Below are 26,078 nucleotides of genomic sequence, written 5' to 3'. Positions count from 1 at the left end.
ACCATCCAACACAATGTTTCTGCCTCCTTCTTCGTTTAAGAATCTATGAAAGTATATTTGTAATCTTTGACTTATGAGTGTCTCTTCCACAAGTACTTGTTTTCCCTCATCCTATTGCACTTCACTTTATCTAGGTCTTTCACCTTCCTCTCTCTCACCTTGTAAGCCTGTACAACTTTTTATTTCTATCATTTTCCCCCTAATTCAACAACATACAAGCGTTTGAAAGTTGTTATTTTTGTTGTCGTAATTACTAACTTAGCCTCTTTTTTTTCACCTTATACTTTTACTTATTCGTCCACTTCTCATCCTTGTCCTTGTACACCATAAACTTTGCATAAACAATCTTTTTTATTTCATTTTGTCTTGGACTTCTCTATTCCACCACCAATCTCCTCAATAACCATCAAATTTACCCTCGAAATATCTAGCACCTCTCTAGTTGCTTCACTAATGCACGTATCTGTCCTATCTCACATGTTGTTCGCATCCCCACCACTTCTTCAAGCCTTCATTACCATTAACTTCTCCCCCATCTCTAAGATAGGGCAGGGGTCAAGTAACCCATTTAATCTTTGATCGTTCATATAATATCTTCTCGTCCTCTCGATCCCACTCTCTTAATCTCCAAATTGATCACCAAAAACTTATTTGAGTAGTAAGATTCTCACTCGGAATAACCAAGTCCTTACAAAGGTCTCGATCACCCTTCCTAAAGAGTAAGTAATCTAACTAAGTTTTGGCTTAGTCCATTCTGCTTTTAGCAACTGATTTTAAGTTATATATATTACCAATATAAGAAAATATAATCAAATTTCTTATTAAATAATTATCAATAAATTTCTTGATAACATTATTTGGTAATTTGGAGTAAACATTGTACATTGAGAAAATGATATAATTAAATTTATCATAAGGTAAAGGACGCACGTCTAATTTAACTCGTATATTAGTGTATTAGCATTTAAATTTGCTTGTAAATAGATCAAATAAGACAATAATAAAAAGTAATTGAATCAATGAAATAATAGAGCTTCGATGCTTGTTTGAGTTTGATCCGAAGACATATAGAGTGTAATGGGTCTCAAATATGTAGATGAGTTAGTATGAAGCTAAAACTTAGTAATAAATAGAAAATTTCTAGAAAAAGAATATCAATATATTGTTTTGTATTTTTTTTGAATCAAATCCTTTATAAATGAGTTAAAATTTCGATTAATTATTATCCTTTTAATGATATTTTCTTTAATTACGGCCTATAGCATATTTATCTTAATTAATAACTAAAATCACCCATTACCCCCTCCCCTTTCTCTCTCTTCCCCCCTTCCTGCTGCTTCTTTTTCTTTATCTCTTTCTCTTTCTCTTTTTCTTTCCCTTTCTCTTTCTCCCTTTTTTTTAAATAATAATTAATTGTTCTAATTTAAAACCAATTTAAATAATATCAAATTTTTTGAAATTCACATATAATACTTATAATATATTTTGTATTAAAAATATTTAAATTATATATTCACCACATTTATTGAGAGATGCCAATAATATGTATCATAAATTGATTTCAAAATGTATTATAATTATTATTTATTTTTTCTCTTATTAAACGTGCTAAAATATATTATTGTATTATAAATATTTTAGTTGTATATTCACCACGTCCATTGAAACATGCCTACAATATATTGAATTCAAAATATATTATAATTATTTATTTATTTTCCTGTTATTAACGTAATATATTCTAATATTAAAATTATTTTAGTTATATATTCACACGTGCATTGAAACATGCATATAATATATTGAATTCAAAGTCTATTATAATTATTTTTTATTTTTTCTCTTATTAACAGAATATATATTATTGTATTAAAAGTATTTTAGTTATATATTCACCACATGCATTTAAACGTCTTTATATTATGTGTAATATATTAAATTTAAAATTTATTACAATTAGAATTCAATATTATACATTGTTATAAATTCAATTGTTGTTATTTTAATAAATAAAATACATTTTTAATAGTGTCAATTAATTTGAATAATACTAGAATGTTCGAAATTCACACATAATATTTATAATATATTTGTATTAAAAATATTTTAGTTATATATTCACCAAATGCATTGAAACATGTCTATAATATGTATAATACATTGAATTCACAATGTATTATACTTTTGTTTATATTTATTTCTTTTATTGTGTTAGAAATGCATTATATATGTATTTATAGAAAAAAATTACTTAATTTAAAAATAGTAAAAATATTATTTCTATAATATTTAATTCAAAATTAAGTTTTAAATTAGAATAATCTATTATTATTTTTAACAGAGAGAAAGTGAAAGAGAAAAAAAATGAATAGAAAAAAAAGGAGAAAAAACGGACAAAAAAAAGAGAAGAAGGAGAGAGAAAAGAGAAAGAGAAAAAAAGAGTAAAAAACGGAAGAGAGAGAAAAAAGAAAGAGGAAGAAAGAGAAAGAGAGAAAAAGAAAGTAAAAAATGGAAGAGAGAGAAAAGAGGAAGAAAAAAAAAGGAAAAGGAGAAAAAAAATTGGTACTTTTATTTTTTTACTATTTCGAGTAAGAAGAGTATGCTATTATTCGTAATTAATTTTATATATTATATTATTTAAGTAAATGGGCCATAAATTTACTATTTATAAGCAACAAAACCTTCATACATTAATCAATAAAAAAGCCCCACTTGAGCCCTAAAGTATTATGCCTAATAAAAATACTCCATCTAAAAATTTATATAATACGTGACAACTAATATTTCTCTATAAATTAAATAATATAAAAGTGTTAGAGAGCAATGCTACTTTATTTTTGTGTGGCCCCACTTAAAATGGGCAAGTTGCCCACAATTTTCTTTTCCCTCTGGCAATAAATTGCCATTTTCTAGCAATGAAAATACATATACACAGATATGAATTCTCTTCTGATCTCTCTTTCTTATCTGCTCCTTTTTATTTTCTCTTACTCTCTCCTTCTTATTTTGCTAAGTTAGTTTATTTTATAATACGTTATCAGCACGATCCTCCATCACTTTGAGCTATTTTAATAAGGTAACAAAAGGGTAAGGATTTTATTTTCTTAAAATGTCAAATATCTCTAAACTTGAATTTGTTGCTCTTGATATTTCTGGAAAAGGCTATTCAGCATGGGCACTAGATGCCGAAATACACCTAGAATCGATGGGTCTGGTAGACACCATCAAAGATGACAATATGACATCTAGTCAAGACCGTGCCAAAGCCATAACATTTCTCCTCTACCATCTTGACGAAGGGTTAAAATTACAGTATCTCACATTAAAAGATCTCATTAAACTATGGAAGAATCTAAAAGAAAGATATGACCACATGAAATTGGTCATCCTTTCACAAGTACGTCATGATTGGCTTAATCTAAGATTAATGAATTTTAAAAATATAATTAAATATAATTCTGTCCTGTTTAAAATTATAGCTCAGTTAAATTTATGCGGAGAAAAAATCACTGAGCAAGACAAATTTGAAAACACATACTCCACCCGCGAATATGCTCCTACAATATCAATATCGCAAAAATGGGTTTAAAAAATATTCTAAATTACTTTCTCATCTTCTTATTGCTGAACGCCACAACAAACTGTTAATGAAAAATCATGATAGTCTGCCTGTTGGTTCTTTGCCACTCCCTGAAGTGAATCAGACGAATTATAACCAACGAGAAAGAGGTCATGGCCCCAGTCGTGGTGAAAGAAGAAATCATAATCATGATACTTGGCTAGCACCAAAAAATAATCAGCAATAGAAAAAAAAGAGTGAAAAGCCATAAATTATACCAAAAAAAAATTCAAAAAGTATATGTCATAGATGTGGATGTATGGGGCACTGGTCATAGACTTGTCGGTCATCAAAACGTCTAGTTCAGCTATATCAGGCATCCTTGAAGAGGGCAAAAAATAATCTAGAGACAAACTTTATCTTTGAAGATAATATTGAGCTTATGCATTTGGATATAGCTGATTTCTTTAATTTTCCAAAAAAAATATAAATATTGATAACCGAGATAATATTTAAATAATTTTTCTTTTATTTGTCTGTACTAAATAATATATTTGTATTTTTCTAATCCATGTAAATATTCTCTGTCACAATTAGTATTTGATCATGAGTCAAATACAGTCCATCTACGAATTTTTGGCTATGCGGTACACGTGCTTGTAACACCACCACAACTTACAAAGATGGGCCCTCAACGAAGGTTAGGCATATATGTTGGGTTTGACTCACCCTCCATAATTCGCTACCTTGAACCGTTGATAGGAGACTTATTTACTGCTCGATTTGTAGATTGTTAGTTTGAAGAAATAACTTTTCCGCAATTAGGAGGGGGAAAAAAGGAACTCGAAAAAGAAATTGCGTGAAAAGTTTTATCAGTACCTCATTTTGATCCATGTACCCGCATATGTGAGCAAAAGGTCCAGAAGATCGTCCACTTACAAAAAAAAAAGAAAATCAAAAGCCAGATGCATTTACTGATTTGCAACGAATAACTAGGTCACATATTCCTGCAGTGAATGTGCCTATCCGGATTAATGTCTCAAAAGAACCATCTACTAGTATCATAGCTTCTGAATCTCAAACATGCTTGAAGTGTGGTAGACCATTGAGTTCAAAGGATAAAAATCCTAGAAAGAGAAGCGTGAGAAATAATTAAGATGATACTACAAAAGAACCTCCTGAAGAAGGTCAAGATTTGAGTAATCCTGATATTCCTAAAGAAATCAGTGAACCCGAGACTCAAGTAAATGAAGAACTTTCAATAAGTTCTACCGGTGATGAGATAAATTTAGATCGATCAAAAAATACGATTGATAATGTTTTTGTATATAATCTTACATTTAACCTCATGCAAGACAGTGAGAGTCTTGAGCCTAAATCTGTCGAAGACTGTCGATGTAGATGTGATTGATCAAAATGGCAAAAGGCAATTCAATTACAATTAGACTCACTTGCTAAACGTGAGATTTTTGGACCTATAGTCCAAACCCCTGAAGGTGTAAAACCAGTTGGCTATAAATGGGTTTTTGTGCGAAAATGAAATGAGAGAAATAAAATTGTAAGATACAAGGCACGCCTTGTTGCACAAGAATTCTCTCAGAGATCCGAGGTCAACTATGAAGAAACATATTCACCTATTATGGATGGTATAACTTTTCGATATCTCATCAGTCTAGTTGTACATACAAATCTTGAAATACATCTAATGGATGTAGTTACAACTTACCTTTATGTTTCACTTGATAATTAAATTTACATGAAAATCTCAGAAAGATTAAAATTGCCGGAAGCATGTACTAAGTCTCGAGAAATGTACTCAATCAAATTACAAAGATCATTATATAGTTTGAAACAATCAAGTGTATGTGGTACAATCGCCTTAGTGAGTACTTGATAAATGAAGGTTATATAAATGATGTCATTTGTCCATTTGTTTTTATTAAGAAAACGAAGTCAGAGTTTGTTCTACCCGCCATTTATGTTGATGACATAAATCTCATTGGAACCCCTGAAGAGGTCTAAAAGGCGATTGAATATCTAAAGAAAGAATTTGAGCTGAAAGACCTTGGAAAGACAAAATTTTGTCTGAGTTTACAAATTAAACATTTAGCAGATGGGGTCTTTGTTCATTAATCTGCCTAAACTAAGAAAATCTTAAAACGATTTTACATGGAAAAAGCACATCCATTAAGTACTCCAATGGTTGTTCGATCACTTGAAGTAGAAAAAGATCCATTTCGACCTCCAGAAGAGGATGAAGAACTTCTTGGTCCTGAAGTACCATATCTCAGTGCTATTAGTGCACTTATGTATCTTGCTAACGCAACCAGACCTGATATGACATTTTCTGTTAATTTGCTAGCAATGTATAGTTCATCCCCAATGCAAAGGCATTGGAACGGTATCAAACATATTTTGCGATACCTAAATGGTACTATTGATATGGGTTTGTTTTATACTAACAAAGGTTGTGCAAACCTTATTGTTTATACAAATGTAGGTTATTTATCAGACCCTCATAAAACTCGATCTCAAACAGGCTATCTATTTACACACAGAGGAACTAATATATCATGACGATCTACAAAGCAATCTATTGTTGCTACTTTTTCAAATTATGCTGAAATAATAGCAATTCATGAAGCAAGTAGAGAATGTGTAAGGTTGAGATTTATGATACAGTTCATCACAAAAAATGTGACCTGAAAAATAATGTCAAAGTACCCATAATTATATTCGAAGACAATGCCGCGTGCATAGCTCAATTGAAAGGTGACTTCATAAAAGGAGACAAAACGAAACGTATTTCACCAAAATTATTCTTCACGCACTATCTCTAGAAGAATGGTGATATTGATGTACAACAAGTTCGTTCGAGTGATAATCTTGCAGATTTATTCACAAAGGCATTACCAACATCAACTTTTGAGAAGCTAAGATATAAGATTGGAATGCGTCGTCTCTAAAATATCAAATGAAGTTTTCATCAGGGGGAGTAAAATACGCGTTGCACTCGTTTTCCCTTAACCAAGGTTTTGTCCTACTGGATTTTCGTGGTAAAGTTTTTAATGAGGCAGCACTCAAGACGTATTACCAGATGTGTGTACTCTTTTTTCTTCACTAGGCTTTTTTCCACTGGGTTTTTCCTAGTAAGGTTTTAACGAAACACAACATTTATGAATGTTTATGATAACTATGTATATTATTTCTTGTAAAGCTTTTAATGAGGTACATTTCACATGAACATTTAAAGGAGAGTGTTAGACAGCAAGTGGAAGAGCAAGTGGCTATCCACTTTAGTTGCTACTTTATTTTTGTGTGGGGTCCACTTAAAGTGGCCAAGTTGCCCACAATTTTCTTCTCCCGTGGCTATAAATTGCCATTTTCTGACATTAAAAACACATATACACAAATGCAAATTTCTTCTAATCTCTCTTTCTCATCTGCTCCTTTCTATTTTCTCTTACTTTCTTCTTATTATTTTGCTAAGTTAGTTTATTTATAACAAAAAAATATTTACTCCTTATATATGACCTAAATTCTTACAATTTTCTAAATTGACTAACCTTGTCCCACAATGATGAGTGAAGCAGCGCACACCTTTGTTTCTTGGCTGACAAATCACCACTTGATGTTTGTCAATTGTCATTAATGCTGAGACTTATCCAAATCTCAAAAAATCAAAGAAAAATTGCTTCTCACTTTAAAATAAATAAATTTAAAAAAATTTAATCAAATAAACTATTAATTAAAGAAAAAAAATGATGGCTCAGAAGTTTGGAATCACATCTTCAAGATAAACTTTCCTTAAATGAAAAAGGGGCTCATATTGTTTTCTTCCCAAAGCATTGTTAATTTATTTCTTTAAAATTTGACATCTATTTCTAGAGGGAGGGCATTATTGGTTAAAATTGAAATAATCGATCGAATCAAAATTTTAAACTTTTTGGATTTTGATTTTTCGGTTTATTTTGGTCTAATATTTTGAGATTTCAATTATTTGATTCGATTTTTTAGTTTTTTCAAATTAAAATAATCGAAATAAAAAGCAAATCTTTAAAATCAATGACATGAAAATTTGAGTCTGGCTTAACAAAGTTTGGTAATCTGGTCGTGATACTTTCTCCGTACTGTTTGATTGAAATTCTGTTACAAAATTAGTATTAGTATAAAAGTTCAAGGATCGATCTTGGAGTTTTTGCTGGGTGAGTTTTTTGTTATATTTCTTCCGATAATCTGTTAATCTCAAAATTTTCTTGATAAGTGTAAAGCGAAAATTCAATCGAAATAAATTACTGAATTTTAAAAAATCTATATTGATTTATGTTTACTAAATCGAACACCAAAAAATTGAACCGACTGAATGTCCATCACTACGGTTTTTTCATGTGAAATAATACTATAACCAAATTCACCATTGAAAATAGTATTTCGAGATTTTTGAAGCGATCGAACTAGACGAAGATAAAATCTTTTGGTGGTCAAAGAATTATTAAAAGAAAAACGGGGAACAAAAGTTTGTGATAGTATTGTTTGGAATGAGTAGTTAATGTTAAAGATAAAATAGGAAGAAAAATAATCTTCATCTTAATATGTTAAAGTGGATAAGTAAAAATTTATTTGAGGAAGTATAAATTTTAAGTGAGATGATTACATAACTCAATATTATTAAAACAAACAAAGGTTCTGAGTTAGATTCTTACCATCATTCTTAATCAAAAAGAATTTTCATATATTTGATCGTAAAAAGGAATAAGATCCGCATAATTATGTAATTAAGTAAATAAAAGTATGATTTTTCGAATAGTTAACCTTTTAGTGAGATAGTCATGCAATTGATTGCTATTTTCTGTTTATTTTTTTCGCAAATCGTTCATAGCTGAACAATAAACAGCTAGAAATCTTTTTGCAATAAATTAACGATAAGACAAATCTTTCAAAGTTATGTCAAATATTTGGCTTGTTGGTGCTATATGATATTTTATGTTTGAACTATTTTCACTCGAGTATTTAGTTGTGCTACAATCTTTAAATTCCTCTCATTTAGTTCATAATACAAAATCCAGATTGATATTTTCTGTTTAATTATGTTATTCAGGGAGACATCCTTTGCCTATTCTTTGCTGTTGGTTTTTCGCTGAAAGTTGTTATGAAGTCGTTTTTCTTACAGTTAAGTGGTTGAGCGACTTACTTTGTTTAATTCAAAAGGCGAACAACAAAGTTCAGTATTTGACAATCATCTTTTTTATCAATAAATAAGAATTGAGTATTCCGATGTAAGGGATATGCTACTGTAAGTGGTGACTATTACAGAAAAGAAAATATCAAAATCGAATGATACTCCCCAACAAAATAAATGTTTTGAACATAACATAATTTAGAAATGCTTTTACAAGTTTCAGAATGAACCAAAATTTTAAACTTCTCCATGGTGGAAGAATAATATCTTCAAATAGTCTGCCTAGGCAGTAGCTTTGTCAATGGATTTATAAATCATTATAATTGTTATCAAACAATTCTTACTGTTCAATTCAATCAACAAGATGGCGCTGCATACTCTGTTATCACAGCGTTACATTTGGAGTATTCAGATCTGCATTTTTGAAAAAGAAGGTAAGAAATATAATGAACTGAAAACATAGTAAAATGATGAATTCACAAATCCAACTGACAAATTAACTAATGAATGCAAGCAAAGATTGAACAGTATAATGCAAGATAAAAAGATGGAAGCTAGCCACACAAAAACTGTTTACCTAATCATATCACATTCAAGACCAGAATTTTAGATTTGCCCCTTCACTCTGTTAAGCAAACTTATTACTGCGTTCAACCTACTTATACCTAGAAGACAAGTTATCTGCTACTTCCTTGAGGCAAGCAACTCATGTAGCGTGAAGAATGTCCATTCCTAATAATAAGAAAGTAGAACGTCTAAATCTTGTCAACTCAACATATTTCACCCTTGTGTTGTCAATTAAGGGATTGTCCAAACCAGATGGATCTGCAAAAAGCATGATCCCAGTCCAGGCAAAAGATCCATCATAACCGTTATTCACAACACTAGAAACTAGCTTACAGTGGCAGCAGTTTTAGCATATGGGAGGATGTCCCTAATGTATCTCTCTCATCAATGTGGAGGAACATAAGCAGCTAAAGACCAACCCTTCACTATATATATGGAACAGACAGAAAGATTGTAAAACAAGGAAAATATGGAGGTTGAATTTGATGATATATTTCAAGTGACTTATAGATTATGGTGATGAAAGAATCCCCTAGTAAAGATTTATATGCCTACTACAGCAACATGAAATTTCACAAATCTATACATCGTAAGAGTAATACACAAGCAAGAAATGAGGTCTTTAAAGGTCACATGATTCATTGAGGTAGTGATAACTTTGACCCGACGGAAAACACACAACTCATAAATATTAATTCTGGAGACTGATTTTTGGAGAAACAAGCTGTTTTGAGAGATAATTTGCAGCTTGTTGGGCCAGCCATTGCAAATGCAAGATTTCATCAAATTTCACTCCCTCTGGTGGATGATTCAACGTTTATTTGGTCGAATCCCACACAAGGAAAGAGGTTCTCCAAATAGAAAAGGATCTAGCAATGCTCTGCTATGGTCCTTATCCGATGTTAGATGGACTCAGCTATGGTCCTTATCCGATGAGAGACGTGTAAGTATCTTGTCCAGGTGCAGTTAGTATTTCTGAAGAATCCATATGAAACACCCCACCCTTGTCACATTGTTTTGGCTCAGTTATATCAAGGCAAATGAAAGGTCCATGTAACACAGATTCCAACTATAGGGACTTTAGATAAGTTTCTGCAAGGTTGCCAATCTGATAGCTAGCTTCAGCTACTCTGTTTCTTGTTGGTTGATCGTTGCTTTGTGGAGTATTATGTCCTTACTGCTTAGCTTAAGCTTCCACAATGCTTTGTACCGGCTGCTGCAACTATCATCTCAGTGAACCCTTTGTAGGGTTGCGCAATGAAGCAAGATATGAGAGTTGCATACAAGCTACCCAGAAAGATCAACTTGTGAGTTGCATACAAGCTACCCAGAAAGTTCAACTTACTAGGCATTAGGGATGAGAAGAGATGGGTCGTTTTCAGTAATGTCATATTATCCAAAGCTCTTTCTGAGGATGGATCAGATTCCAAACTTACTGGTTTGAGGTTTGATTTCCTTGGATACCAAGAAAGGTGTGGTTTTTTACTTGACGGCAATATTTACAGCTGAGAACTTGAAAATAAAAAGAAGGCGGACTACATATGTACACTGGTGCTTCATGTGCAAATGTTCAAGTGAAGATGTACACCTCCTCCTCTTACTTTATTTGGTGGTGACTTGCTTGTGGTGTGAGATTTTGAGATGGTTAGGACTCCATTGGGTGGTGCCGGGCACAGTGATGGAGCAAGTTCCACTGAAACAAATTAGAAGGAAGAGAAGTCAAAGAGCCTGGGATGTTGCTCCACTACCACTCATGTGGATCTAGTCAAAGGAAAAAAATTGAACTTTCGATGGAATAGAGAACAATTACGTACATTTAAGGAAAAACTTCTCATTTCTTGTTTCTTTTTGGTGCACCCTTGAGGTTTCAATTTGAATAAACGATTGGGTGGTGTTCACGTAGAATCATATTATGTAGATTCTCTGCTTTTTGGTATACAGCTTGTATACCAAAAAATTTCCCATTATAAATAAAAGGTTGCATATACATGTGACTCATGACGCATACCTTAGATTTGGGAGATTTGTTGTTACTGGATCGAGTTAATGATTTCACAGGACAAAAGTAACAAGCACCGGTTGTTACACTGGGGAGTTTATTTGATTGTCTGGAAAGTTCGTGCTTGTTGAAGTGGAAACAAACCCAGCACTGTTTTGCTACATACAATTTAGAAAACTGCCGCTGCACTTCATTTTTTTCCCTTTCAGTGGTTTTGATAACTCTGCCGGCTGTATTTTGATTTCAGTTCACAACAGTAACAAATAAGAAATTTAACATATGTCAGAAGTTTGTTTACATAGGTAATCCTCATTTTTTATCACCAATCATCACAGATGCAATGTGATAATGGCATCACAGTAATGAGATAACTAAAACTCATCAACATTATATCATGCGAATAAAACCACCACATGAACAATAAGTTGTACCTTTAAGGGTTTTATCATAGTTTTCCAGCTGAGTCATAAAACCAGCATTGGGAGAAACGACCGGTCTTTTACTCTTGACAAGCTGAAAAGCTTCAGAGCGGCTCATACCATGCTTTTTCATCAGATAAGCGATGACTATGGTTGCACTGCAAAAGCATAGAACAAAAAAACCCGTAAAAGACTCTTATATAACTATTTTGATAATGAGAACTGAGAAGCAGCAAACTGGTTGCTGTCAGTTGTCAGTACTTGACTGAATATCGGACAGTTAAATACATCTTCTGAAGAAAAAAATGATCTAACAATACAAGAGGAACACCAGGAAAAGCAAACAAGATAAATTTCAAGTTCTAGAAAGTTCTTTCACAATCTCCTTTTTTACTGTTGTTCTTGAAGTGTCGATTGAAGATTTAGAGAAAATGACACCAGCCATGGTATAAGAAGGAAATAGGTAAGGTATAAGAAGGAAATAGGTAAGTTTCATACGACGTAAATGTTATACTATAAAGAGCAAGCTGATTCAAGTCATATAAAGACATAAACAATTTACTAAAGTAAACCTAAGATCCAGACCACATAAGATAAACTAAAAAAGGACACAAAGATTGCTGAATATGAATAGGATGCCACATGGGTAAAAAATTTCATATTAAAAGTAAACTCGATAACCAAATTCATCCCAATAAAACCACACATAATCCTTTTTATCTTGCACTCGTAATAATGGAGTCAAGCTGAAGGTATTGCATGCCATGATGATATAATTAATATTGCTACGAGGGATTTGAAAGAGATCAGATGATCAAGTAACAGGAGAGTCTCTCTATAACAAATAAACAAGGCTACACAGATACCCTTCAAAAATCCATAAATACATGAAACCTGTGCAGTTAGCTTTTAAGAGAAGCCTAAAAATATTATGAGAAATGGTCAGCTTCAGCACCGCAATGGTGACTCTCTAAATCTTCCACTTCACCAAGTCTATGTTGAAAATATCTGGTACAGTTACAGTTAAGTACTGTCATACACAGACTGTGACATCAAAAGAAACATAAATGAGCATAATCATTACAATATTGACAATAACAATTCATTCTTTCAAAGTTTTGACTTTGGAAGTTACATTACAACTCTATACTAGATTTCTGACGAATAAGCACAAAGATGCAAGAAACTTGCATATCCAGATTAAAGATTCTGGTCTTTTCAGCATGACTGCAAATGTCAAAAAAAGTAAAATCATAGGCACTTTGCTGATCCAGGACAAATGTTGTCCTGCCCACCCCCATAGCAAAAGATGTGGTTGGAAGCTAGCTCCATAATACTGCTTTAGTTCACAGTATCAAGCTGAAGATGGAATATAAAGGTTTCTATTCTTTAGTTACTAGGTTTAGTCATAATATTGTTCTTTTAATTATATGTACCAAAGCAAGCCGGAGAGCAGCTACTTTGGCTTAAATCTTGTACAAACTTATTAAGAACCAGTATAGTTTTAAGCACCACTATTTTGTATTGTTTCCCCACATCAAACCATGATTTCAAGACCCAGGCAAAGATGCTTGAAATCACCTTCTGGATTTTCCCGCAAAGCAATGCACCAGCACACCACCACCCTGTCTTTTTGCTTCTTCAATGAAGTCGAAGCATTCCTCAAAGTAATGTGAAATATTTACATCAACTCTGTCATGAACTGCCTCAAATTTGCAAGAAGTTGAAAATATAAACAAATCATTCATCAATCTCATTAAAAGTGAAATTTTTTACGACATGAACGCAGAAGGCCTCAGTTTACCTTCACTGTATTGGAAAGTTAACCATCTATTTTTTTTCTTTTTCTAATAAGGACAATGGAATAGTTCTAACCTTTACTAGGTAGATGAAAATGAAGGTGAAGCAAAATTATAATTAGGCATTATCATAAAGAAGAATTTGACAAAGTAGTTGGTACAGGAGGTAAAAAAAGGCATAGTCCCAAGAAGGCTCTGGTAGGAAACGTTGTACTTTATGTTGCTAAAGAAGATTTCTTGGCTTCTCCAAATTAGATAACTAGAAATTTTGTTACTTAATCTTATGTAGGACCACTACAAACAAAACTAAGGGGGTTTGATAATAAGAGAAATGATTGACAAAAGACGGGAAACAGGAAGGAAAGCACAGTACAGCAGCAGCACTAGTGTGGACAACTTAAGGTGTGGTAACGAATATCCTGTTCTCTTATTTCTATTATAGTTGTTGCTGACTATACTTACAGAGTAAGGAATGGATCATACATTAGTCATTGACTTATATAATATGGAGATACAGATTTTCTCACCACGTGCATATATTCAAGACACATTCAAAGAAATTCAAATATATTAACAAAGTTATAAACTTCCTACCAGCAAGGACTTTGTAGACAAACTCATTTGGATAAGGAGGATTTATATCTCTAGCAATCGTCAAAATATGAGTTAGATTCAAGCTTTTGAGTGCATCTTTATTGTTTGCAGCTCCAAAGGACCCCAAATAGAGACCCTAAGAAATATAAGGAGACAAATAAGTATAGGTGCAAAATAAAGATAGAATGGCTAGGATTCATGGTTTAGTACCTCTTCAATCATACAAGAATTCTTATCTTCTCTAATGATTTTTGCTAGAGACATTGCACGCATTAGAGCTTCAATGTGCCCACTATAAAACTCCAGAGCTTGAGCCATTTCTTGGTTTCTTCCTTGAAATTGCTTGAGCTTTCTGAAAATTTAAGGAGTTTTGGAAAATCTGGCATATAAGTTTTATATTAGTAATAAATTAGTAACAATATATGCATACAGAAGAAAATCAAGATTCAAGACACACTTGAAAATAAAGTAGACTGAAGTGTTGCACACCCCAACACCTTCTCCCAAGGACAGCTCAAGCACTTGAAGGAAAGAATAACCTACTACTTGAGTACCACAAAGTTTAACACTTCTCTCCTAAGGGGAATTTAAGCATTGAATTCCAACATGAAGGAACTTATTGGTCTTTCTTCTAACAACAGCTCCGTTGGGAATTTTTACCAAAAAAATGGCTCCTTTTCCATACTTGAATTTGCAGTCGGTGATTCGAGTGTCCTTATTTTACAGTATGGCTTTTAGTTACTGTTCAAATCTTACCCAAATTCCTAAAGTTTTTGTTAGAATTATGCTTTTGAACTATAATAACTTTATTTTACTGCTTAATTTTTAAATAAATCCAAGTTAATAGTTGGTTAGCTAGTTTTTCCTATTTATTAGTAATTAGTTTATTAAGATATTTTGCAGAGAGATTCTAGGCTAGTTTACCATTATCTTTTTACTATTTTTGTTCTTATAAATGTAGAGTCCAAGAAAGCAAAATAAAATAATTCTCTTTGGCCTCATTACAGTATTTTTTTCTCTAAGTCTTTCTATGTTATTTTCTTAAGTTCTCTATTGAAAAACCAACAATTGGCATCTAGAGCTTTTTTCTTGAGGGACCTGTGAGTGAAAAATAGATTTCAAAAATAGCTTTTCACGAATGGCTCCTCCTATTTTTGATGTTGAGAACCATCAACTATGGGCTGTGAGAATGGAAGCCTACTTGGATGCTCCTAATCTTTGAAAAGCCGTGGAAGAGGATTATGAAGTTAATCCGCTGCCTAATAATCTCACTGTGGCCCAAATCAAGAGTCACAAGGAAAAGAAAACCATTAAGTCCAAGACAAAAGCAACTTTGTTTGATGTTGTTTCAACAACTATTTTCACGAGAATCATGACTCTCGCATCACCAAAAGAAATTTGGGACTATATGAAGAAAGAATATACTAGAGATGAAAGAATACGAGGAATGAAGGTATTTTATTTAATGAGGGAATTCGAATTGCAGAGAATGAAAGAGTCAGAAACAGTGAAGGAATACTTTGACAGATTGCTTGGTATTGTTAACAAGGTAAGACTGCTAGGCACTGAATTTAAAGATTCAAAAATTGTTGAAAAAATTCCTGCAAGAGTGCTCGAAAGATATGAAGCATGTATAACTATTTTGGAAAACACACAAGATCTGTCCAAAATTACCTTGGCAGAATTGTTAAATTTTTTGCAGGCATAGGAACAAAGGAGGCTTATGAGGCAAGATGACATGGTTGAAGAAGTATTAGCAACTAGCCACAAAATTCAAAGCAGGGGTAAATTCTTAAAAAATTACCCAACTTGTTAGCACTGTGGCAAAAATGGACATCCTCCATATAAGTGTTGGAAGAGACCAGAGACACAGTGCAAGATCTGCAAACAACTTGGTCATGAAGCTGTAATTTAGTAGTTGCCCAAGAAGACTACTTATTTGTGGCAACCTACTTTTCAACCAAAAAATCTGATTTTTGGATGATTAATAGTGGTTGTACAAACCATGACATATGACAGAAATCTTTTTAAAGAGTTTATGTCTATGGAAAATAAGAAAGTCAGAATTGGAAATGGTGACTAAAGTTTGTTGAGTGTTAGTCAGTTAATGGAAAAAGAATTCAAATTATTATTTGAGGGCAAATATTGTCGGATCTTTGATTCCACTAAGCAAAAGATTTTACAAGTTGAAATGAGAGATAAAAGCTTCTCATTTAATCCAATAGAACATGCACACAAGCCTTGCAAGACAAAAGATGAATTGACAGATTTGTTCATGAGATCAAGTCCAACCAAGTCTAGTTTCTGCAGTTCCTCAAGCAAGGAGGACTATAAGAATTATGCTTTTGAACAACAGTAACTTTATTTTACTGCTTATTTTTTTGAATAAATCCAAGTTAATAGTTGGTTAGCTAGTTTTTTTTATTTATTAGTAATTAATTTATTAAAATATTTTGCAGAGATATTTTAGGCTAGTTTACTATTATTTTTTTATTGTCTTTGTTAGAGTCCAAGAAAGCAAAATAAAATAATTCCCTTTGCCTCATTATAGTATTTTTCTATCAAAGTTCTCTATTATTTTCTTAAATTCTTTATTGAAAAACCAACAATAGTTTTTTTTGTTTTTTTATGATAAGGTAGGGCAAAACCCAAATACATAAAGATTTAGAAAGCCAGTTTGGGGATTTTTCCTAAGACCAATTTCATTGGATATCCTTCGAAGAATGGCTCGATAAATATGGGATTAATGAACAGAAATTGGCAACAAAATCCAGTCCCCACGGAATATTAAGACCATCAAATTTAAAAAACTGTGCTTATATTAATTTTATTTTCCTGATTCGATTAGTGCAAAAGTTGGAAATCCATATTGAAGAGGTGAAAATCAATTGGGTATTTCTCATAATCGAACAATGATCAATTCATACATAAGAAAAATAGAGCTAAAATAACATATAAAGGAGAAGGAAAATTATTGAAGAGGAGAGGATGAATCAAATGAAGATCTTACCGCGCGTAGGTATGGCTGTTGCAATTTCCAGAAGAACAAAACTCCCTTGGGGCCATACAAATAATTTTTAACATAAATTAGGTGGGATGACCGGACGGGTATTTCTCACTTTTTAAAGTAAAATATATTTGAACAAAAATAATCTTTTATCTATTTACTTGTTCAATATTTCAAAAAATAGTTTTTCATTTTCATTTATTATGTTAAACATATTTTTAAAAAGGTAATTATATTTTTCGTATTTTACCCTCAATGTTAATTACTTATTTCTCAAGACTTAAAAGACTAAATATCAATTAATATGATGTTTTGATAAAATACTCATATTAATTATTATTTTTTAAGAAAAGTGCCTGTAAAGTTCAAAGTAAAAAGTAAAAGTGAACGGAAGGAGGGTAGAATATAGGGGAAAAGGCCAAGAGTACCCCCTAACCTATTAGAAGAAGGGTATTTTTGAATCATTTCTAATAGGCTAGGGGTATTATTGACTATTTTTCCTTCAGAGGCACAAGCCTCCTAGAATGTTAAGAGTAAGTACCGAAAAATTCCAATATAAAATTATAAAACCAAAAAGAAAATGAGGAAATTTTTAGTTTTAATTTTAAAAATGTGTGAAAACTAAATGAATAGCTACTAAACCAGTAATATTTATTTTTAAACAAAGAAACAAAAAGATGTACACTTCCACATTTGCACAAGTCTTAAATATGTTATTTATTCAACTTTCTCATTAATTAATTATTTATTTAGATTTTTCTTTCAATTTTTCCCCTTTTCACTCTGCAATGTATGGTCCAAATAACAATATGCTTTTACAATCTCATAACATTAGACAAATTTTAAGCAACTTGATGCAATTAAATTTGAAAGTTAGAGTCATTGGAATGCAGAAAATGTCGAATAAATTCAAACTTCAAATGTCATTTTTCATTGAGTTTGTTTTACAAGTTGCAAGGATAACATGTTCAACTTTGAATTTACTATTTCTGTGTGTCGAAATTTATATGTTATGGTTAGTTTAGTTTTTGTGTTCTTTTATTGTTCATATTCAATTTATTTAGTCGACAAAAAGAAAATTCAGTTGATAATCCTACTTCTTTGTTTACCTTCATAAGTCCTCTTTTTTCTGAAATAATTTTACTCCTCTGCTTACCGTCATCATTCTTTTTATTTTTCTTAATTTTTTATAATCCTTCAATATTTTTCTATCCATATTCTTACAATCATTTGAATTTGAAAGAGTTAAAATCATTCGAACATAATTTTTTTTTATTTCATTATATAATCTTAGAATCGATCAAATGTGGGAAAATTAGAGTCATACGTTCGAATCACAAAGAAATGTTTGTATTGTTTCTCCTAAATTTATTTATCTTGAAAAATATTTGCAATTGAAGTTCTTATTGTCTTCCTTTTAATAATAGACAGAAAAATGGTTATTACTTCAACATCAAAAACTCAGCCCACAATTAAACTTCTTCATCTTGCTTATAATCATAACACAACTTGTTAATGTAAAATATGGATGCAGAAACTAATTTAATCAGCAAAATTACCATCAACAAAATGCAATGTATTGAAAGGTTCATGTAGTACGACTTTGGCAACTTCTGGATCTCAAGACCAAAAAATACCCTTTTCAATTGAGTTAATTTTATAGGAAATTTTGAATTCGAATACGACCTAGTTAACCTAGGATATTGATTTTGGTCAAGTTTCGCCAACTTTAAAATTGAAAATCTCATCTAATATTCATTTAATCATCTCGCAAATTATATTATCCATCTCCGCAAGTCATAAATGATGTACAAAAGATATGAAAAAGGTCAAAACAGAAAAAATATACGAAAAACTCAAAATAACTATATTAGGATCGTTATATATATAAACACATGAAGGCAACCTTACCAGAACTAAATTATTTGAATACACTGCACCGCTTCTCGCCCTCCATAACCTTAAATTAACCACACTGCACCGCTTCGTTTGTCATTCATAGTGAGCCAACGTTATCATAGAACCGAACATGAGAATCAAAGTTGAAACACAATTCTCTTCTAATAAATTACAATTTGATGGTAAAAAATCCATAAATAAATTGCAAACTATCAACCTTCAGAGGTCGGTTTTAAATGTGTTTATTATAATTTAATTTACTTATCAGAGTTTAAAATTAGACCAATGATGAAGTTCTACGTGAATTTTAAATCTGTATTTTTAATATCAGTGTTGCCTGTTAGTGCACGAATAAACAGAAATTTTAGTAAACTAAATAGTTGAGGAATATATTAAACGTTTTGCGATAGTCCAAAGACATTTATTTTAAAGGAAGAAAATCCTTAATATACTATTGTTTTTTAAAAAAAATCCTTTAAATATATTTCGTGAACCATGTACTGATCTAACTATCTATCAAATGTACATGAGTCTGAATTTCCCAAGTAAATTATGCAGGCCGACATCGAATGTTCCAAATTTAACATTATTCTCCCCCCACCCCCACCCCTCCTCCAATTATTTAGCTATGTTTAGTAGTTACAATAAAAGAAGCATTTAATGACAATTGATTTGTTATAATTAAAAAAAAGAAGAAGGTATTTAGTAATACTCCCTTTATCCCATATTTGTTATCGCAAAAGCATTTAGCGATAATTGAGTTAATGTCATTATATCAAGAGTTAGTAAAACCTTTATCGACATTTAAATAGAATGCAGGTTATACATACTCATATTTATTATTGCCGCTAAATATAATGTAACATCAGTTATATTATTATCGCTAAATCCTTTATTTGTTGTACCTAGTCTGCTTCTCATAACTTTTGTTTGTTTTGTTATATAGCCTATCACAGGATTTGGAGTGGGTAAAGTTTTAGAGTCTGGTAATTCAAACTTCCAGAAAGGTGACTTAGTTTGGGGAATGACTGAATGGGAGGAGTATAGTATTGTAACATCTACTCAAACTCTCTTTAAAATCCATGACAAAGATGTCCCTCTTTCTTACTATACTGGAATCCTTGGTAAGTTAATTATGAACATTAATATGACTTTTTCCTATTGTGAAATCAATTTGTATTGTGTATTAAAACTCATTAATTTCACCCAATTGTCTTGTAAGGATGACTGGGCTGACAGCTTATATTGGTTTTTATGAATTTTTTCCCCCTAAGAAGGGAGAAACTGTCTTTGTCTCAGCTGCTTCTGGAGCAGTTGGTCAGCTTGTTGGGCAAGTTGCAAAGATGTTAGGTTGCTATGTTGTTGGTAGTGCTGGAAGCAAAGAAAAGGTAAGTTCTATTGTGAGCTGTTCAATATTATTAAAGGTTGATCTATTGAAGAGCAAGTTTGGGTTTGATGAAGCTTTTAACTACAAGGAGGAGCAGGATTTAGCTGCAGCTTTGAAGAAGTTAGTAATCTTAGAGACCGTTTGGATTAGCTGAGTGCTAAATAAACAATTTATGTATTTAGTAAAAAGTGCTCATAAGTTAGTCATCTGTTACCATGACTAAAAATTCATTAATTTTTTTTTTGCAAGAAATTATAAATTCAAATATTTTCATGCAAATAAAAGGAGGAATGAAAAATATGGAGTGAAGACAAAGTTAGAATTTTTGATCTGGGAAAATATTTTGAGAATTAAAAAAAAGATATTGAGGATAAAATAGTAAAATACTTGATCAAACCAAAAGCGTTAATTTATAAGTTGAAAAGTCGTATAAGTTAAGAATGACCAAGTTAGATCTTTTGGTTGATTTTGACTTATAAGCACTTTTGTTGTTAACGAAACGCGTACAAAATCACTGGAAAGTATATTGATTTATATTAGGTACTTCCCTGATGGACATTTACTTTGAGAACGTTGGAGGTAAGATGCTTGATGCAGTTCTTCTGAATATGAAACTACATGGTCACAATACAACCTTGAGCAGACTGAAGGAGTACACAACTTGTTTTGCCTCGTCTCGAAACGAATTCGCATGGAAGGACTTTCATCTTTATTCGAAATATTTAGAAATAAAGGCTGGTAACGTTGTGTACGTTGAAGACGTAGTTGAAGGTTTCGAAAGTACGCCCCACTGCTCTAGTTGGTCTCTTCTCTGGTCGCAATATTGGAAAGCAAGTTGTGATGCTGAATTTTACACAAAATGTTAGTAAAATGTTTAGTTGGGATAAGTGTATCATGTGCTAAGAAAATGATGTGCTTGACAGTTTTGAGTTGTTTTACGTCACTGTAAAGAGGGTACCAAGATATAATACAAACATGAAACACATATATAATTAGATTATGAAATTTTTGACCAAAGTAACTCACTATTTAAACTAATTTAATATACCGAGCTGACGACTTTAAATAAAAAAACGTTACTCGCGAATCTGAAGAAAAATTGCGAAAGAGGAAAATCAGAGAGAGAATGAATGGATCAAAACTCCATTTGGTGGATAAACTGTAACTCTTGTACTTCAAAATCAATTTCGGGCCTCTTCTTGTTTTACCTCAATTTTGTCCAAAACGAGATTCACGACAATTTACTGCCATGAGTTTTATGAAAAGCTTGGGACGAAGTATTTTTTTTTCTATATTTGATGTATGTTGTTTTCTTATAAAATAGTAGAAGGAATGCTTGGATTCAAAAACTTCTATTTTCTCATATTTATATTTTTTTTATTGTGTAGAATATTGCTATATAGATTCAGTCAAACAACTCTGATTCATATATGTTGTCGACCTATAATTTAGAGAATTATATTGTTCTTCGACCAAACAAAAAAAATCCCTAAAATTGAAACAGGTAAAACAAAGCAAGAATTTAACTTTATGCCAAAATGGATATCACATTTTTTAAGAGAGGTTTGAGCCATTACCCAAAATTCCATTCAGCACAAGCATAAGGCCCAACCCTGAGATGCACATAAAGACCTGCTTGGTGCACTATCTTAATGAACTTCAATAGATTATACCTCTCTTCAAAGTTATACTGTAAAGAAAAAGCATAAACAATTGAATATCAGTAAATCATGAAAATTATCACTAAAGGTTTCATTTTTTTTCACTCACAATGGAATATCAATAAATTTATCACCAAAGGTCTCACATTTATTCACTCATGTGACATCAGGTATGACATATTACCAATAAATTCTGAGATTGTTCCATACATGATGCCACAAATATCAAGGGATCCAAGTCTTTCGTCACTTGAGAATGTATTTGGTGGTTATCGGCCTCAACATTTTACCTCATCGCCTGTGCCAATGTCCATTGAGATCCCTGGTGCTATTAATAATTAATGGCTATGTCGAATATGCATTTGGATCTGTTTTCGTGTTTGATTACTGGATGTGAAAATGACTATGTTGGCTTGAGCTATTTAGTGTTAAATTGAGTGAGTAAACTTAAAGCTTAAAGATAGTTGGGGCTAAAAATGCTTTTGTGTATTGAAATATGCTTTGGAATGGTTACCAATTACCATAGTGTTGTCTGCTAGTGACATGATGATAGAGCCTTTAAGCAGAATTTTATTTGTTGTCCAGAGCCTTCACCTATACACTGGTTATCTTGAGTTGTATATTTGATCCAAGTAATTTTCACTTGCAACATTGTAGTTTGGTTAGCTTGAGTTGTATATAAGTTTTAGTCAGTGAAGTCCAACCATAATTTCATTTTAGTTTGTTTTGATTTTTCCATTTACCAGTAGTATGACACTTTCTCCGTTTTAATTTGTTTGACTTATTTTGATTTGACATAAAATTTAAGAAAAAATTAAAAAAACTTATGAATTACACTAGGTATGTTGTTATATACTAGCACTTTAGAGCAGCTTTATACAAAACTTATATTGTTAAGCAGTGAAAGTTTAGCTAATTAATGCTTTCTATGTTTACTATTTGTCTTAATAATAAAATTGCAATATGATGCCACAGATATTAGTGTTTGGAAAAAGGCTCAAATATGTTATTGAATTTTGAGAAAAAACTTATCTATGTCATCCGTTAAAATTTTGGCTCATTTATACCATTGTCGTTAGAGAAAAGACTCATCTATTTTAAAGTTCAATATGTCTATGTTCAAAATTTCAAGTGATTTGGAGTTGTGGAGAAAATGCTTCCATTAAAAGATGTTGAAGTTTTAAAACTTTGAAGAAATTTTAAGTGCGTCTTGTTAAATACATTTGATTCAAAACTCCAATAGAAAAGTGTTAAAAGTTGTTTAGGTGGTTTTGCAAAATCGGAATTAAAAGATAATGGCATGAGCCTTTTCTCAAATGGCAATGACATAGATGATTCAAACTTTTAACGAATATCATAAATAAATATTTTTTCAAAGTTCTATGACATATTTGAGCTTTTTTCCTTGGTGTTATATCATTTCTCATATCAAATATCAAGACAATGCAAATGCACTTATGTATATATAACATATATGGAATAAAACAGAGGTTATCTTGAAGAACTCTTGTGATTTGCACTAATAGTCCAATTTATTATTATCACTATTTGAAGTGCATTACAGTAGGTTAGTGGTAAGATTTACGTATATTTTATCTGCTCTAGATTTCACTTAGAAAGATTTTATTGGGTATGTTTGTGTTGAAGTGCATTATAGTAACTAATTGAAAGGAAATTAACATAACTAAAACCTTCGGAACAGTTAGAAAGCAACTAATACATTAACAAGAAACAACTAAGCAAATTAAGAGACTATCCACTTAAGTTTGATTACGATTTGGACATCGACGCCTATCATTTCTGGTCCGTCCACATAATCCACAAGATGGTCCGTGATTGAATTCTAAAGAAACATTATTGCAACGTCATAGTTTTATTTAATGCCGTTAGCCCGTTATATTTTACATGACTGAATTTTTTTAAATAAAATATTACTGAGAAATACGTTTATACTAGTTTTATAAAAAAAATTAAAAAATTATTATTTTGAGGATCAATTTTAATTTTTCTTAAAAAATAAGATTACAAATTTAGAATTGAAATTCTACATTTAATTTTGTACAAATGCATAAACAAACACAAATTTTAAAGGTGAAATCCAAATTGCGATGACCAACCCTAGGACTTTGATGGAGCTAGTAGACTTTGTTGAACTTTGTGTATATTTTGAAGGGAAAAAAAACATGTCAAAAAGAAACATGTGTTGCATTTATACGTATTACTGTTATTGGTCTCTACTTTAAATAAAATTAGTTGAGGAATTCAACAATAATGACTAGTATCTTAAATTGGATAAAATGAGGTGGAGATAAGTGATAAGATAAAAAATATCTAGTTATATATATTTTTGGTATAATCAAAATGGTCTTCTATTATATAAGGAGACCAGATTTTTGTGGAAGTTGATATCTCAAAGGTTACTCAATTTTAAAGATTTATCTCATTAAAATTTATTTTATATTAATAAAATCACTCAATTTAAATATTTATATCAATAAAATTACTCAACTAAATTTATTCATTCATAAAAATCTGAAATGGCAAAATAAATTACTTTTTTATGTCAGGTACTTTATATCTGACTCATGAAAAATTTGAGAGAAGTATAATTGTTGAGATTTTCTTCTAGTTAAATTGCAAGGGATAATCATATATGATATTTTTATTTTATTTTTTTGGCTCGGCGTCGGTGCTAATAACGTGTCCATTAAACAATGGATCCTTTTATTCTTTAATTTTATTTATTTGTACGGCCTATATTTACATGACATAAATAATTATTTATAGGAAGAACTAAGTCCATTCTCCATAACAAGCAAAATAATTATAGATAAATATCCATTTATAATTCATACCCCCAAAGCATTAGATTCGCGATCAAGATACCTTCGCAGTATCATATACTGACATGGTATCTTTGAGGCTACTTCAGTCCTTAATGATACCACCACATTATATTTATATACTGTCATGGTATCATTGATTTCTACTTCAATTCTTCGGTTACATCTCTATGAAACCATCATATACTGACATGGTATTATTAAGGATCATTTCATATAATCATTAAGATCGTTTCATACAAATGTTGAATGATACCATCATTATATATATATACTGTGATGATATCATAAAAGTTTTCCCTAAGTCATTCGATATTACATGAATGATACTACCACGGTATATTTGTATATTATCATGATATTGAAAATTCTTAATGAGACACTTTTAAAATCCTCAATGATACTATAACAATATATTGATACATTATCGGTATTATATAGGATTGAACTCTTTTTTTTAAGAAATAAAAATAAAATTATTAAGAGAAAATTATTAAAATCACAATCTTATTTATTAAACTAATTAATAAATATATTCTTTGTGATACTTCATTGGTATATTAATACAATATCAGTATCATATAGGATTGAGCTTAATTCTCTATGATACTTCATTGATATATGATACCCTATCAATATCATATAGAATAGGTGTTGACATCAGTATGATGTTAATATGAATTTAAAAATAATTAAAAAGAGTACATGAATAATTAGTTCGACCGAATGAGATATTAACTCGATTTTGTGGATAACAAGAAGACTAGAGAAAAGAGTAGGACAACTTATGACGTGGAAGAAGATAAGACATTTAGCATTTGACCATGAAAAAACATGAATATTTTTTATTTTTTCATTTTTTCTTTGAGTAATTTTTTTTTAATCTTTATTGGAGCTCAACTTCGAAAAATATGTTTATTCATAAAATTTTAAATTTAATTTAATTTCAAAATTTTTAAAAGTTTAAAAATAACAAAATATGCTATTTACTTTCTTCACTTTAAATTACTCACGAAAAGTTAAATACATTTAATTTATATTTATTATTAAATATAACTTTAATTTTTAAATATTGTTTTTTATTATAAAAATAAAAATTATTTTACAATAAGACATGACCACGTCCACTTAGTCAATCAAAGCAGCAACCAACTTCCAAGTTCCA

General features: G+C 31.0%; 2 protein-coding genes across 9 annotated transcripts; one reads left to right on the top strand and one right to left on the bottom strand.

Annotated features, from left to right (window-relative positions):
- Positions 1-8,881: 8,881 nt before the first annotated feature.
- LOC129887163 (dual specificity protein phosphatase 1-like) lies at positions 8,882-17,211 on the bottom strand. 8 transcript variants are annotated; one of them, XM_055962137.1, is made up of 8 exons: positions 17,127-17,211; positions 14,327-14,468; positions 14,117-14,252; positions 13,305-13,425; positions 11,736-11,881; positions 11,314-11,534; positions 10,907-10,998; positions 8,882-9,152 (listed from the first exon to the last, which is right to left on the bottom strand). In XM_055962137.1, exons 1-7 carry the CDS (start codon positions 17,198-17,200, stop codon positions 10,951-10,953), a joined length of 888 nt encoding a protein of 295 aa, XP_055818112.1. In that variant the 5' UTR covers positions 17,201-17,211; the 3' UTR covers positions 8,882-9,152; positions 10,907-10,950. The 8 variants fall into 8 exon arrangements, 6 of the variants coding, with proteins under 6 accessions (XP_055818112.1, XP_055818113.1, XP_055818115.1 ...); XM_055962138.1 differs by lacking the exon at positions 10,907-10,998; XM_055962139.1 differs by lacking the exon at positions 8,882-9,152 and having other exon boundaries at positions 9,779-10,998; positions 14,327-14,495.
- Positions 17,212-19,835: 2,624 nt separating this feature from the next.
- LOC129884143 (2-alkenal reductase (NADP(+)-dependent)-like) lies at positions 19,836-21,359 on the top strand. Its single transcript, XM_055958492.1, has 3 exons — positions 19,836-19,841; positions 19,969-20,146; positions 20,322-21,359. Exons 1-3 carry the CDS (start codon positions 19,836-19,838, stop codon positions 20,561-20,563), a joined length of 426 nt encoding a protein of 141 aa, XP_055814467.1. The 3' UTR covers positions 20,564-21,359.
- The last annotated feature ends 4,719 nt before the right edge of the window (positions 21,360-26,078 follow it).

This window comes from Solanum dulcamara, chromosome 4 (genome assembly GCF_947179165.1).
Source record: "Solanum dulcamara chromosome 4, daSolDulc1.2, whole genome shotgun sequence".
Taxonomy (NCBI): Eukaryota; Viridiplantae; Streptophyta; class Magnoliopsida; order Solanales; family Solanaceae; genus Solanum; species Solanum dulcamara.
The sequence above is the reverse complement of the archived record's forward strand: the minus strand, read 5'-3'. Positions and strand labels throughout refer to the sequence as shown.

What these genes read in the sequence shown, in the direction of transcription:
- LOC129887163 (XM_055962137.1), bottom strand. Translation starts at nt 17,200, where the DNA reads ATGTTAAAAATTATTTGTATGGCCCCAAGGGAGTTTTGTTCTTCTGGA. An exon ending in AACAGCCATACCTACGCGCG is followed by an intron (nt 14,469 to 17,126) that starts GTAAGATCTTCA and finishes TTAAATTTTCAG; the next exon opens with AAAGCTCAAGCAATTTCAAG. An exon ending in CTATGATAAAACCCTTAAAG is followed by an intron (nt 11,535 to 11,735) that starts GTACAACTTATT and finishes ATCAAAATACAG; the next exon opens with CCGGCAGAGTTATCAAAACC.
- LOC129884143 (XM_055958492.1), top strand. An exon ending in TTACTATACTGGAATCCTTG is followed by an intron (nt 20,147 to 20,321) that starts GTAAGTTAATTA and finishes TCTTTGTCTCAG; the next exon opens with CTGCTTCTGGAGCAGTTGGT.